This window comes from Acipenser ruthenus, chromosome 20 (genome assembly GCF_902713425.1).
Source record: "Acipenser ruthenus chromosome 20, fAciRut3.2 maternal haplotype, whole genome shotgun sequence".
Classification (NCBI taxonomy): Eukaryota; Metazoa; Chordata; class Actinopteri; order Acipenseriformes; family Acipenseridae; genus Acipenser; species Acipenser ruthenus.
In genome coordinates, this window is record NC_081208.1 from 21,518,607 (window position 1) to 21,532,070 (window position 13,464).

The following is a 13,464-nucleotide window of genomic DNA, read 5'->3' on the forward strand; positions in this document are numbered from 1 at the left end:
CTGTTATATTTGATAAGGATTCCCAGAGGGCTGAGAGAATTTTTCCACTGGATTTTGGGTGTCCTTTAGTGAAATTCGAACTGGACTCGCCATAAAACAGGCTCCTAAACAGACTAAAGAGCACATCAAGGTAGGCTTTCTTTATTCCTTAGATATTTTATTTTTTTATGAAAATGCTCTTTACAAATTCAAACTCTACTGTAAACAGGACATTTTTGCCCAAATATTTGACCATTTCTCTGTATTTGCCACAACGTAGGTTCAATTACTGGCATTCAGTTTCTTTAGGGAGGGGGAGAAGGGGGGGGGGGGCAGGGGTTTGAAGAGGATATTTTATTATAGCGTAATTTGATTAAACACATCATAAGAAAATGTATGAACAAGAGGTCATTTGGCACATCTAAGATCGTCCAGGTCCTAGTTGCTGATTGATCTCTCAAGTTGGGTCTTAAAGGATCCAAGTTACTAGGTAGCCTATTCCATACCACTCTCTGTGTCATAATGGGTATTAATATATGGCTAGAAAAGCGTTGCATATAGGAGGGTTTTGGGTTCATTACTGGAACACATGCATCTTAATCAGAAGGATGCTGATATGCTGTGTTATTGTCTACTTCTGGGTGTTTTCATTGTGTTGAGCAGAGTCTGGCTAATTTCAAATATTGAATTATAGTGAAGGTCCTTTTCTGTTACTTCACTTTAGGAAATATCCTCTGTTATCTTGAGAATGTGGGGATTCATCTATTGCCTGTTTTTGCAGGTCTCACTGATAAAAGGTAAATTCTAAAAAAAAAAAAAAAAAAAAAAAATTTCTATTAATTGTGCAACTTTTAAACTTATTCACAGTTGTCTAGTTACAATTGGAAAATTCAGAGAACGTTTGCTTATTCGATTTGAAATCAAAGAAGACCACACATTCTTAATTGCTGCATACAAATCTTAATTTGGAGCAGAACATATAGATAGCTAATGTCTTCCTTAGGGACATGAAACGGAAAATGTTTTTATGAAATTGGGTTTGCAGTGCTGACATCAATCATCCATAACTATTAAACCCAAAAGTGTTAAATTTAGAAATATTGAATTCTCTTTCAGGTGCGAGCTTGACCAGCTCAAACAATCAGACTGAGATATCTACTTCTACACAGAGTCCATCCATTACTAAAAATGTCACAATGCTGCACCATGACATCACAGTCTGCTGGATGAATCCAACTAAATTCCAGCCTCATTCCTGCAACATCTCAGTCTTTAATGGGAACACATCAACATGTTTTCATCTCCCAGAAACCGTATCAAACAATCTCTGTAACATTACCAAGTGTCAGGGAATCACAAAAGGCAGTTGTATAACAATCCCTTTTTTAAGTAAGTATTCACATTTTAGTAAACACATTTTTCTGCGAAGCAAAGGTGAAGTTTTATAGAGCACTGTGTTGTGGGTGTTGAAGGGGTTCATTTGGGAAACAGGTCAATGCCAACAATCTCATATTTTTAAGTGACCATTTGAACCATTGCAGACACAATCCTTTCTTTAAAGCAAAACTATTTACATAAGCAGTACATGTTGCCAGTACTAGCACTACCAAACACACTAAAAGTAACAGGAACATTTATGCAAAAATACTGATTGGTAAAATGTAATAATACAGTAGTCTCCGTGTATAGGAACACCTCCTAACAGAACACTTCGCCCAAGGGAACACCCTTGTGAAACTGATTTTTCCAATTGTAAATGTTCCTTTTAATTGAACAGGAACTTTGCTTAAAAGAACACCTTCTTGGCACCGATAGCGATTCGTTCACAACGGATACAGTACTGTTTTGTAACCTGATAACTCATCATCATCAAACTTAAATTCAAATAGTTTATTCAGTCTTTTGAAAAGCGTCATCGCGAGAGTGACTTGAGACAGACTGGTTAGTTTATTAAACCTTTCCAGTACTGTAGTGCTCGTGGTGCGATACAATTAATCATGATACCGAGTGTATGTCTGGATCGTGTTAGCCGTCTAATAACAACAAACAAGTATAATTAGACACGACAAAACAAACAAAACACTCACGATTCACAATAAACAAAGGAACAGATCACCTCGCTACGTCCCCTTTTGTACCTTCAGTCACGTCCCCTTGGTTAACGATTGCAACCACTCCTCCAATCCGCGGCTGCCACACTGTTTCCCTTCCGGGTCGATGATTTAGTGTACCGTAGCTCCGCCCCCCTTCTAGATGGCCGACTTCCGCCTAACCCTGGGAATTAATTGTCTGGCCATCCAGGGCACTCTGGACTCTTTACACAGCGCACTCACAAGTCAGGAGAGAGATCTATCACCAAGAATCATTCTGTCTCTGTCACAGGGAGCTGTGTTAATTTAGTTTGACAGTTTATTAATGTTAGTTTGTTACTTTATTATTATAGTTTATTAACATGCACATACTTAATTTCATATGTTGATGCACAAGTAATACGTATTTATTTATTTATTGATTCATATTGTGTCTGGTGGCTAACTCTGTCTTAGAGAACACTTAGGCTATAAGAACACTTTGCTTGCTTGCCAAGGGGTGCTCTCTTAGCTGGAGACCACTGTACATTAAAAGCAGTCTTCGCAAAGTTCAAACAGGCTTTGTACAAAACTAAGCCAGTGGAAGGATTGTTCCCACGAGCATGCTGTAGCAGGCAGCTTTACATGGATACTACAACTATCCATCTTTTTTTTCTCCAAATACAGGGCTGCGTGGTGCAGTCTTTATTCATGCATGTACCCCAGAAGATATGACCGAAACCAATAAAACAAGTGTTGCAACACCAAAACCGAGAACTCTGGAGCCTACTACTCCACTGAAGCCTACTACTCCCAGTAGAACTACTCCTACAAAACCATCCAGTAAGCCTTCAACTGAGCCCCCCTCGACGACTGGAGCTCAAGTACACCCCTGTCCTTGTCATGAAGAGATTGAGAATTTGACAGTCACTCTGAAGAGTCCCCAGGATGCTAAGAATTTGGAACATCTTCTAAAGATATACAACACATGTGGAAACAAATTAGATGTGTGTGATCTCTGTTACTTGGGATCTCTTGATCAAAGGTGGGTATACACCAGCTATTGAAATATACATTAATTTCTGTAGCTTCCTGAGACAGCTAACCTGGGAGTGATTTTTGATTGGTTGGCTGTTAAATTGTTCAAAAACCAGAGTTCATCAACAAAATGTGATTCAATTACCTCAGCTGCAAGAGTGGTACTGTAGGTTTTTTTATTCTATTTTATTTTTTTTTATAATATTTTAATGTTATTTTACTGTATAGACTAATTAAATATTATAGAAATGTTTGGATTGTAATAAGTATTGTGAACTCCAATATTATGAATTCTTTAATAAATAGGTAGAATGTATTGACTTCAGATTCTATAGGATTTGTGTAATGGTAGGGTAAAATGTGTTTGTGAACTAATTTTTTTTTTTTTTAAATCTCTGCTTTCACAGGCTTCTTTTTGAGTTAATTCAAAGGACAGATTTCCCAGGAAACAAGCAAACTGTTATTACTAAGGATCAATTCCTACAAGTGAACAAAGTCAATAACAGTGACCTGAAGGACATGCAACTTAACATCCACCACAAAAATGTAAGTGTGCTGATAGTGGAGAAAGTTACAAGATACAATCATTGTGAAGTTTACACCTTAACCACAAAACTTGAATATCAAACTTAATCCTCATATTGTTCCAATATTAAAACCAATACAAAGTTTAAATTCTCAGGTTGTTGAGCATACAGACCTAGTAAATAAAATAAAGAGAATCTCCATACGGGACCTGAGGCTGGTTGCTGTTATTTCCCAATGATCAGCAACTCCCTTTCAGAGCAGCCACCCAGGATGTGACCTTTACTAAATAAATTGCCACAGCTGTTCCAAATCATGGAATGACTGATCTGAAACTGACATTAACATTACACATAAACCGGTGCAAGACCCATGTTCATGTTCAATTGCCCCCCTTGATCTCTAGGCAAGGGGTACAGATGCAATTGTGTCTACTATTAAAGAATGTGAATTTACTTTTTTTTTGTTTTCAGATTAAGGGAAACATTACAATCGAACTACCTCAGGAAGCTTTGGAAAAGGCAGTGCAGCAAAACAACCATCTGAAAGCGGCCTTTTCAGTGTTGATAAATAACACTCAATTTAGCGTAAGCAGGAAATTATATATATATATATATATATATATATATATATATATATATATATATATATATAAAACAAGTATGTCAGTAACCTACTGTACATCCCTCCGTCCTGGCTGTAAATTTACAATTAGAGCTATCTGTATGATTAAGAAGTTGATAACCATGACGTATGTCAACAGTATGTACAGAATAGAATAGAATAATAATTAGCAATTAAATGTTTAATCACAATTAGATAAGCCAGTCTCCAGATGTATACAGAAATGTAAGTGTGACATGCAGTCAGACACACCCGTGCAGAATCTGATACTCAATAACAAATGAAATAATGTGAATACCAAAGTTTCATGTCAATTGGATACATTGCAAAATGTAAAGGTGACATACAGCTAGATGGATATATGGACCAACAGATACCTCCATAGCCCCAGAATCTGATAGTCTCAATAAATTCTGCTAAAAAATATGTTAGTACCAGTCCTTCTGTACGACCGCCTCCACTATATTCTCTTTGTAGGGAATGTAATCTGCAGCAGGGGATCATTAGTTTAATGAACCCATCCTGCTGTCAGAGCTGCCGTCTACAGGGCTGGGGTATTTTTCTAACAGTGTAAGAATTTGTTGTAGGAGAGTCAGCTTCTACAGGGTCTGATAATCGTGATTGACTTGGGAAACGCAAGCATTTCCAATCTCCAGAACCCTCTGAACATCACCTTCCAACCCCAAGAGGCGCTACAGGTAACAACCATTTATGATTAAACATTCTCCAGACTAGAGGCATTTTAGTCCAGTGATTGTACTGGAGATATGAAATAAAGCAAGCTTGTTGGGAACATCTGTAAGTAATCCCTCAGTCCAACCCTAACTGCAAAACTATTAAAAACAGGAGCCCCACTGCATGGCTTTCCCTCACTTCTGCATTAGCTTGTCTTTGAATGGTTTGAGTTAGTTCACATTGGACTCCCACTTGTCTCACTGTTCTTTGGACAGAAACTTTTGAATTTGCTAATTTTATTTTTGTTTAATTTTTTGATCAGCTATTCTTTTTGTTCAATATCTTCACTTGGGCTCTAGTGTCTGTCGATGGTTCACAATTTTTCTCTGAAACAGTTTAGTTCTACTTTTTAAATTATTTAAACCCATCAGTGCGTTTCACCATTAAATACACTACACAGTTTTAAATGGTAAACAACTATACACAAAATACTCTTTGTATTGCAGGATAATGGAACATGTTCTTTTTGGAACTCAGGAAAAAATGGTAAATATGACTTCAGTTATTACTGTAGATTCATTAACTCCATCCTAGTACTCTAACCAGTGAGAGATTCCAACCCACTACTTCCACACTGGAGTGGAGTGATACTTGGCCCTTATTTGTGTTCATATATCAGCCCTTAACATAGCTGCTTGAACACAGTGCCTTTCATAGCACACACTGTTGTGTACTGCATGGTCCCCCACATGACTGATTCACTGTAATCCAAATGGAATGCAGATGTGAATTCCTAAATATATACAAGTGAAATCTCCAGCAGATCTGACAATATCAATGGTGATTACTCTGACAATGGGTATTCAAGAGAGCAGACTTCATAGCAGAGTTTCATCAGAAGTTACATGAAGGTTTTAAAGATTGAGAAAGGGTCATCTATCACTACTGGAACAAATTCAGATTAAATAAATGCAATCCTGTGCCCATGGTGGCGCTACACCCTATTGACAGTGATATGATCATTTTTTTCAATCTCTGTAGCTGTCAGTGCACTCACTCATTGTAATCTGAGATGCTAGAATACTCTTCCTTTGCCATTGTAATGGCCCAGCTCTCAAATCCTCTATTTTCCCTGTAATCCAACACACTAAGTTTATTTGCACTTTTTCAGGTAGCGGAATATGGGATAACTCTGGATTACAAACAGATACTGTAAATGAACAAATTGTCTGTAAATCCACACACCTGACGTTCTTCGCAGTGCTACTGGTGAGATTCCTTGAGATTCCCAGTTTTATGCTTTAACATTTAAGCATGTATTTCTATGATTTGCCAAAGTATAACTCAATCATTAATGAATCCCTCTGCCTTTATCTTATGTTAGCAAAATAAAGTTCCTAGTCTGAATGCGGAAGCTTTAGATGCCCTGAAGTACATCTCTTACGTTGGCTGTGGGATTTCTGCTGTTTTCAGTGCAATGACAATACTTAGCTTTTTTAAATTGAAGTAAGTGAAACACTTTTACATTTTATTTCAGACAGAGCTTGAAAACACACCAAATCACTAGATAAGAGTTATCCCAGCCCATATGACAGGACTCTAAGGTTTTAACACAGGAATGTCCATATATTTCTGTATGGAGGAACAAGAAAACCTATTATATTTTTGTAACTAGACCCAGATATGTGAAAATGTACCAAACACAAATTAAAGATCTAGCTGACAACGCACTGTACTGTAACTGCAAATGATGGCTTTTGAGTCAAGGCTGGACAGTAAACTAAATATGCTACAAATGGTAGCAACATATTATACCATATGTGATACATTTACAATACCCTAAATTAATCCACCTTTGGAAATGATGGAAAATGCACCACATCTTTAAGAAACTGTGAATGCTCACAACATTTTGCAGACAGTTACAATTCTAGCCTGTCTGAGAGGTTCTTGTGATGAATAGGTCACATTGACGTGGTTTCACTTTAAATTGTGTTTGATTTCTCTCACAGGAAGGTTAACATTGACAACTCCATTGTAATCCATGTGAATCTCAGCGCATCTCTGCTCCTCTTATACTTTTTCTTCCTTGTCAATGACAAGCTGTCCTCCCTGAGGAACATGACTCTGTGTAAAACCATTGCAGGCTGCATGCATTACTCCCTCCTCAGCAGCTTCAACTGGATGGGGGTCGAAGCCTTTCATATGTACATAATGATTATCAAGGTCTACAACACCTATGTGAGGCGCTACCTGCTAAAGCTGAGCTTGGTCGGCTGGGGTAAGACTTTCTTTTTAATTCGATTGTTTCATTTGGGTAAGACTTTATAATCTTGGGTTTACTGGAAAATCTGTTCTGACATCATTTAAATGTCATATTGCACTGCACTTACTGCAGGTAATTGCATGTTATCAGATGCTACCTGGTGTATGAAGTCTCCATCAGAACATTGCTGCAAGAAGTAGAACTCTTTATCAAAAACACAGGAAAGTGTAGCTTCCTGTTGAACTGTAATAGAAAAAGATGATGGAGTTCCATCTAATGGCATTTTAAATAGACAAACAGTTTGAGCTTTGAGAAACTAGTCCACAAAGGCTATGTTTACCACAAAAATAGAGGTAGAACGCAACAGTAGTAGGGCTTTTATTGCTGACATGTGTTTACAAAAAACTTGTGACGTTAAGTGCAGGTTAACCTCTGACAAAGAAGACTGAGACCTAATACTATATATTACAGGTGGAAAACGTCTTTCAGAAAATTTAAAAGTGATAGAACCAACCAGGAGCCCGATGGGGCTGGAATTGCATTCAGCACAAGGCCCCTAGTCAATCCTTTAGCTCTGCATTATGAATGGGGTCAGCCAGCACAGCCATAGTTTTTGTGACTTTACTGATTGCGAGAAATCATGCCTTATCACTACAGTAAGAGGGACGTTTTATTAATTATGTTTTATATAAATTGTCGCTTCTCCCCTCAGTGCACTCCTGTCCCCACTTCTGCCACTGTCTTCATGTCTGGCTTGTGTGTTTCAGGGCTTCCAGTTCTGGTTATCATCATCTTTGCTTCTGTAGATCAGTACGATAAACAGGATATCATTACTACTGGGAACAAAACCTATGGAGAATTGTAAGTTTAGTACATGTGTTTCAATTCAGTAGGCACACTTCTATTTATAGTATACAGATCTTCTTATATTTTAATATTTTGACAGAGCTGTTAAAAGCAAAACAAAAAGTATTTTATTGCAATTCATGTTTGTTTGTTTTTTTTCCAGTAGTAGGCCAGCATGGTAGAGTGGTTTTATCAGTTCCTCCACACAAGATGGTACCAACAGTGTAATCCAAATGTAATAAAAAAATTAAGCGTTAACCTTTAGTTTGAATTTCAATCCAGCAGACGACATTGTAATGGAAGCAATCTGTATAACTGCCGCCTTCAGGTTTCTAAGATGCGTGGAGTTCATGGTCACATTCTTTTCCAGCTTCCCAGCTTCAGGAATCAGAGCAAGTGACCTCTCCTTCAATAAAGACCAGTTTTTTTTTTTTTTCAGGACATCAAAAACCAATCAACTTCATTCTGGACATTGTATTCAATTATCAAAGATTAACTTTCCCCTTTGCCCTTACAGTTGTATGGCAAAACTCATCGCTCTCAAGGAACCCAGTCACTCAGATCCACTGTTTACCGACTGCTCAGGGAACTGGCTTTCATCTCCTGTCCTCTCTCATAACTAAAGCAGGTCTGCCACAGCAATTCTTCACTCCTCACTCCTTTAGAATCGGAGCTGCGACTTCAGCTGCCAGAGCACGACTAAATCAACATATTATTAAAACTCTAGGTCGCTGGACTTCATCAGCAGTTGAGACCTACATTCGAACGTCAGCATCAGACATTATTTCAGCCCAGCAATCCCTAGCTAGCTTGTTCGGAGCAGGGGTGCCCTCTCTGCCAGGACTACCAGAGGTTTCCACCTTAAAAAAAGTAAAAAGAAAAAAGAAAGGTGTTTTTTCCTCTCCGCTGCGTGGATGGCTTTCTTCTAGGTTGTCTTACTAATCTTGCTATGTCCTGTTTGTCTTCTATAGTGTTGTGCAGGGCGCAGTCTTCTTTCCCCCCTCACAGGTGTGGGACTTTCTGAGGGGATATTGATCACTTCCCCTAGCTTCTCAGGCATCCGCCATTCAAGCTCTCTAGCCAGCGGGACCCCCGGCCACACTCATCGTACCTTTCACATTATCTGCGCTATTCTGCTATGTTTCCATCTATACTGGACCTTTAGTTCCTCTACTCTCTCAAACTGTAATTATACTGACATCTGTTTCCTTAGAGCCCCCTCTGCCATTGCTGCGTAATGGGCCTCTCTATCTTATTTTCTTCCTTCAAGGACTTGATCACAAGGTTGTGTGGTCCAGTGGTTAAAGAAAAGGGCTTGTAACCAGAAGATCCCCGGTTCAAATCCCGGCTCAGCCACTGACTCATTGTGTGACCCTGAGCAAGTCACTTAACCTCCTTGTGCTCCGTCTTTCGGGTGAGACGTAATTGTAAGTGACTCTGCAGCTGATGCATAGTTCACACACCTGAGTCTCTGTAAGTCGCCTTGGATAAAGGCGTCTGCTAAATAAACAAGTATGTTCAGCCATTCAGCCATTCTCCTCCCCCCTGTGGGTTTGCATCCGCATCCAAGCCGCCACTGCGGCTCTCCTCTGAGTAGGGGACTAACACTTTATGTTTTCCAGGTCTCGGGGGTCATCCGATCAGCCTTCAGTCACCAAGGTTCCCGATCATGAGACTGAGACTTGCTTTCCTATCCACTTTTTCCCCTTCAAGTAAATAGCGCTCATTGAGCCTGCTATAACTCACTCTCGGTGTAAATAAGAAATCACTCTCTATACATGTTTCACAGATACTCAGTGAAATATATCTATATAAATATTTACTGAACTGGTGGGTGGCCTGACATTTTCAAATGCAGTATTAAAAATAAAAAAAGGAACAAAATATGTCATATATATGTATTTTTCTTTTGAGCCTTATTGCCTTTCCCCCTGTCAACAGCTGCTGGCTGAAGGCCAATGATGTTTACCTGGTAAACCTGAGCTACTTCGCAGTGACATTCCTGTTTTCAGCAGTTGTGCTGGCCCTGATCTGCTGGAGAATGTACTCTTTGAGGAGATTGCAGCCTGGAGTGCAGGGAAGATGCTTGGGTTGCAGGGATATCGTCAACATTCTGGGGCTGACCTGCCTGCTGGGCACCTCCTGGGGGTTTACCTTCTGGGGCTATGGACCCATGTCACTTCCTGTCTTCATAGTCTTCAGTGTATTGAACTCCTTGCAAGGTGAGTTAGAGACTGTAAGAAACCAACAAACTAAAATAACGAAGGCAGCTTTGTACTCCAAATAATCATTACCACAGACGATTTAGGGGCTAGCAAGTAACATTAAGTTGTTTCTTATTAGTTTTGGAATTTTATTATTATTATTATTTACTTCTTAGCAGACACCCTTATCCAGGGCGACTTACAGTCGTAAACAAAAATACATTTCAAAGAATCACAGTACAAGTATTAATACAATTAAGAGCAAGATAAAATACAATGACTTTGGTTCTAGCAAGTACAAGTATATGACAAAATACGATTCAATAACAGAGCAGAGAGCAGTGTCAGTGATAGTTACATCAGGATATAATTAAATACAAAATACTACAGATTAAATAACACTTGACAGATTACAGTACTATAAAGTACAGGATTAAATGCAGTAAAAAATTCTAATAACAGTTTGAGAATTTTTACCAATGTGTTTTAGAGATCAAATAATATTTACAGCAAACATCACAAATCATTTATTAAGTGGAAAACACTCTACTGTGTTGACCATGTCAGCTATAGAAAAGGTATGATTCAGTCCTTACTGCTTTAAAATGATATTTAAAATATGAACAGGAATTTAAAACCGTACTTGAGAACCGAACTTGAAACCACCTTCAAAGGTAGTCTTGAATACGGCTCTAATTATTATTATTTATTTTTTTTACAATTCTGTTTATTCATTTTGAGGTTTTCACACGTATAGAAAATCAAAAACTAAACATGTGCATATATATGAATCTATGCACATATACATAAACCTATGCAAAGTATAGCTTTAATTTAACCACATTATTTTGTGTGGTTTATTTGTAATACCTACTGTTTATTATCCAACAGCCCAGACTTTTATGACTTTCAAATGATTTATAAAAAGTCCAATGCAAATTAATGTATATCAACATATTGTACTAAAGGTTGAATTATCATTTTATATAAATTGTGTGGATCTGTAGTGTCTGCAGCTGTAATGCTACAGTCACTTCAGTGAAACATTATCAAACATGAACAGGTCCTTTGTGTCCTTTATGTGTTTTACCAAGACTGCACAGCAGACCAGCAAATACAATGAGAGATACTAGCATCGTGACCAAACTAGATAAAAATGTGTGGATTCTTATAGCTAAACTAAACAACAGCTAAGCTAGGCTAAACTAAATCGGCACTAGCGTGGAAGCTTTGAGCTAGACTAACTAAACCACTTGTGTAGTTCTTGAGACTGCAAATGTGTTGACCAAGAGTGACCATTTGAACTAACATAAAAAGCAAATGAAGAACAAAAAATCTAACGTCCATGGCTTTTATTTTGTGAGTCTCAATTAAACATGGAATAAAATCGCCAGCTACCCAGAAACCTGTGCTTTCCTTGCGTGCTGCAAAACTAAAGCTCTTCTGTATCTATTTGTTTTGTGTTGAGAAACGAATATCTTCTTGATTTTTAATAATACAGTTTTCTCAATGCTCAGATTACATTAATATGTATAATAACATGCATATCTTCAGTTGTATTTTGTAAAGTGTAAACATTTGTTTTCCTGTCTTGCTTTCTAATAATGAAGTGTTCTTAATGCATCGATAGTTTCTGATTAATACCGGTTCCATTTTTTAATTAGGAAACTGGAGTCTGATTGCATCTCTAAATAAAAATAACGTTAAAAAGGAAATATATTTAACCATTCATTTACTAGAGGGTAATTCACATTTGGATGAAATGGCTTTGTGAAATGTACCCCAAGATGTCTGAATGATAAATGTGTGTCTTTCTTTTCCAGGATTATTTATCTTCCTGCTGGTCTTATTAAATCTTTTGAGAGAAAAAAGACAACACAAGATGATCCCCACTAGAAGCACAAACATTGAACTGCAGCCCCGAGCTACACAGCAATACAAATTAAACAGGGAGAGCAGTGGGGTGCACTTCTTTAGAATGTGAGTTCTTCTGATTGCTCTGGGGAGTTCAGTTAGATTTGAAAGTTTTACTAGGCATGTTTTCATTTTACATTTTACAAATCCACATATTTAGCATTTGTATTTAGGTTGTGCTCACAGCTTAAAGTATAACCACATGTTATGGAAGCAATCTGAATTTACTGAAATAAGCCAATTCCACTGGAAGAGAAGACTTGTTTTTTGAGTAGCTTTGCACATACTGTAAAATGTGTAACTTTTGCAAATGTTCATTTTTGTGGGCTTAAATTAGTTTAGAAAAAAAAATGTTTTGGCTATAGTGCTATACAAGAAACTGGTATAATTTAATATATATATATATATATATATATATATATATATATATATATATATATATATATATATATTTTCATCCTAGTATTATGGTGGTGGAAAGATATCTGTACACAACTGTATTTGAAAAATGTATATTAATGCATTTTATTCTGTATTGTACAATAAATCATCTGGGGGATTTTTTTTTTGTTGTTCTATATTATTACACAATTTTTTTGTATATATATATATATATATATATATATATATATATATATATATATATATATATACACAGTATATTTAAAGAAACACTGTACTGGTTACAAACCTTTATACATTGTACTTATAATTTTATTTGGTACTTTATTGCTCATACAGTATATGTTAAAGAAAAAAATTCAGAGCTTGGCACACACACACACACACACACACACACACACACACACACACACACACAAAACATTTATATTGTTACTGTTGGATCTGACAGTTCCTAATATTTTATGACAGTTATACTATAATTATGTATGTTCTTGTAATATTAAATAACAAAAGGGTTTATACTGTACACTATTCAAACTATAGTACCTACGTAATATACAATCAACATGCATCAAAATCACTTCATTGTTAGTCACTTCATTCACAATCATGTTTTCAACATGGGATGATCATGCATTATTTTTGTGTGGATAGGGCAGCAGTGTGGAGTAGTAGTTAGGGCTCTGGACTCTTGACCGGAGGGTTGTGGGTTCAATCCCAGGTGGGGGACCACTGCTGCTGTACCCTTGAGCAAGGTACTTTACCTAGATTGCTCCAGTAAAAACCCAACTGGGTATAAATGGGTAATTGTATGTAAAAAGAATGTGATATCTTGTAACAATTGTAAGTCGTCCTGGATAAGGGCGTCTGCTAAGAAATAAATAATAATAATTATAATAATATAATAATATTAATAACA

At 37.1% G+C, this 13,464-nt stretch overlaps 1 protein-coding gene across 1 annotated transcript; it reads left to right on the top strand.

Moving 5' to 3' along the window:
• Window positions 1-1,103: 1,103 nt before the first annotated feature.
• LOC117425100 (adhesion G-protein coupled receptor G5-like) lies at window positions 1,104-12,516 on the top strand. Its single transcript, XM_034041770.3, has 12 exons — window positions 1,104-1,368; window positions 2,736-3,093; window positions 3,494-3,632; window positions 4,085-4,198; window positions 4,823-4,933; window positions 5,417-5,456; window positions 6,082-6,179; window positions 6,295-6,416; window positions 6,923-7,191; window positions 7,944-8,037; window positions 9,964-10,244; window positions 12,050-12,516. Exons 1-12 carry the CDS (start codon window positions 1,176-1,178, stop codon window positions 12,208-12,210), a joined length of 1,980 nt encoding a protein of 659 aa, XP_033897661.3. The 5' UTR covers window positions 1,104-1,175; the 3' UTR covers window positions 12,211-12,516.
• The last annotated feature ends 948 nt before the right edge of the window (window positions 12,517-13,464 follow it).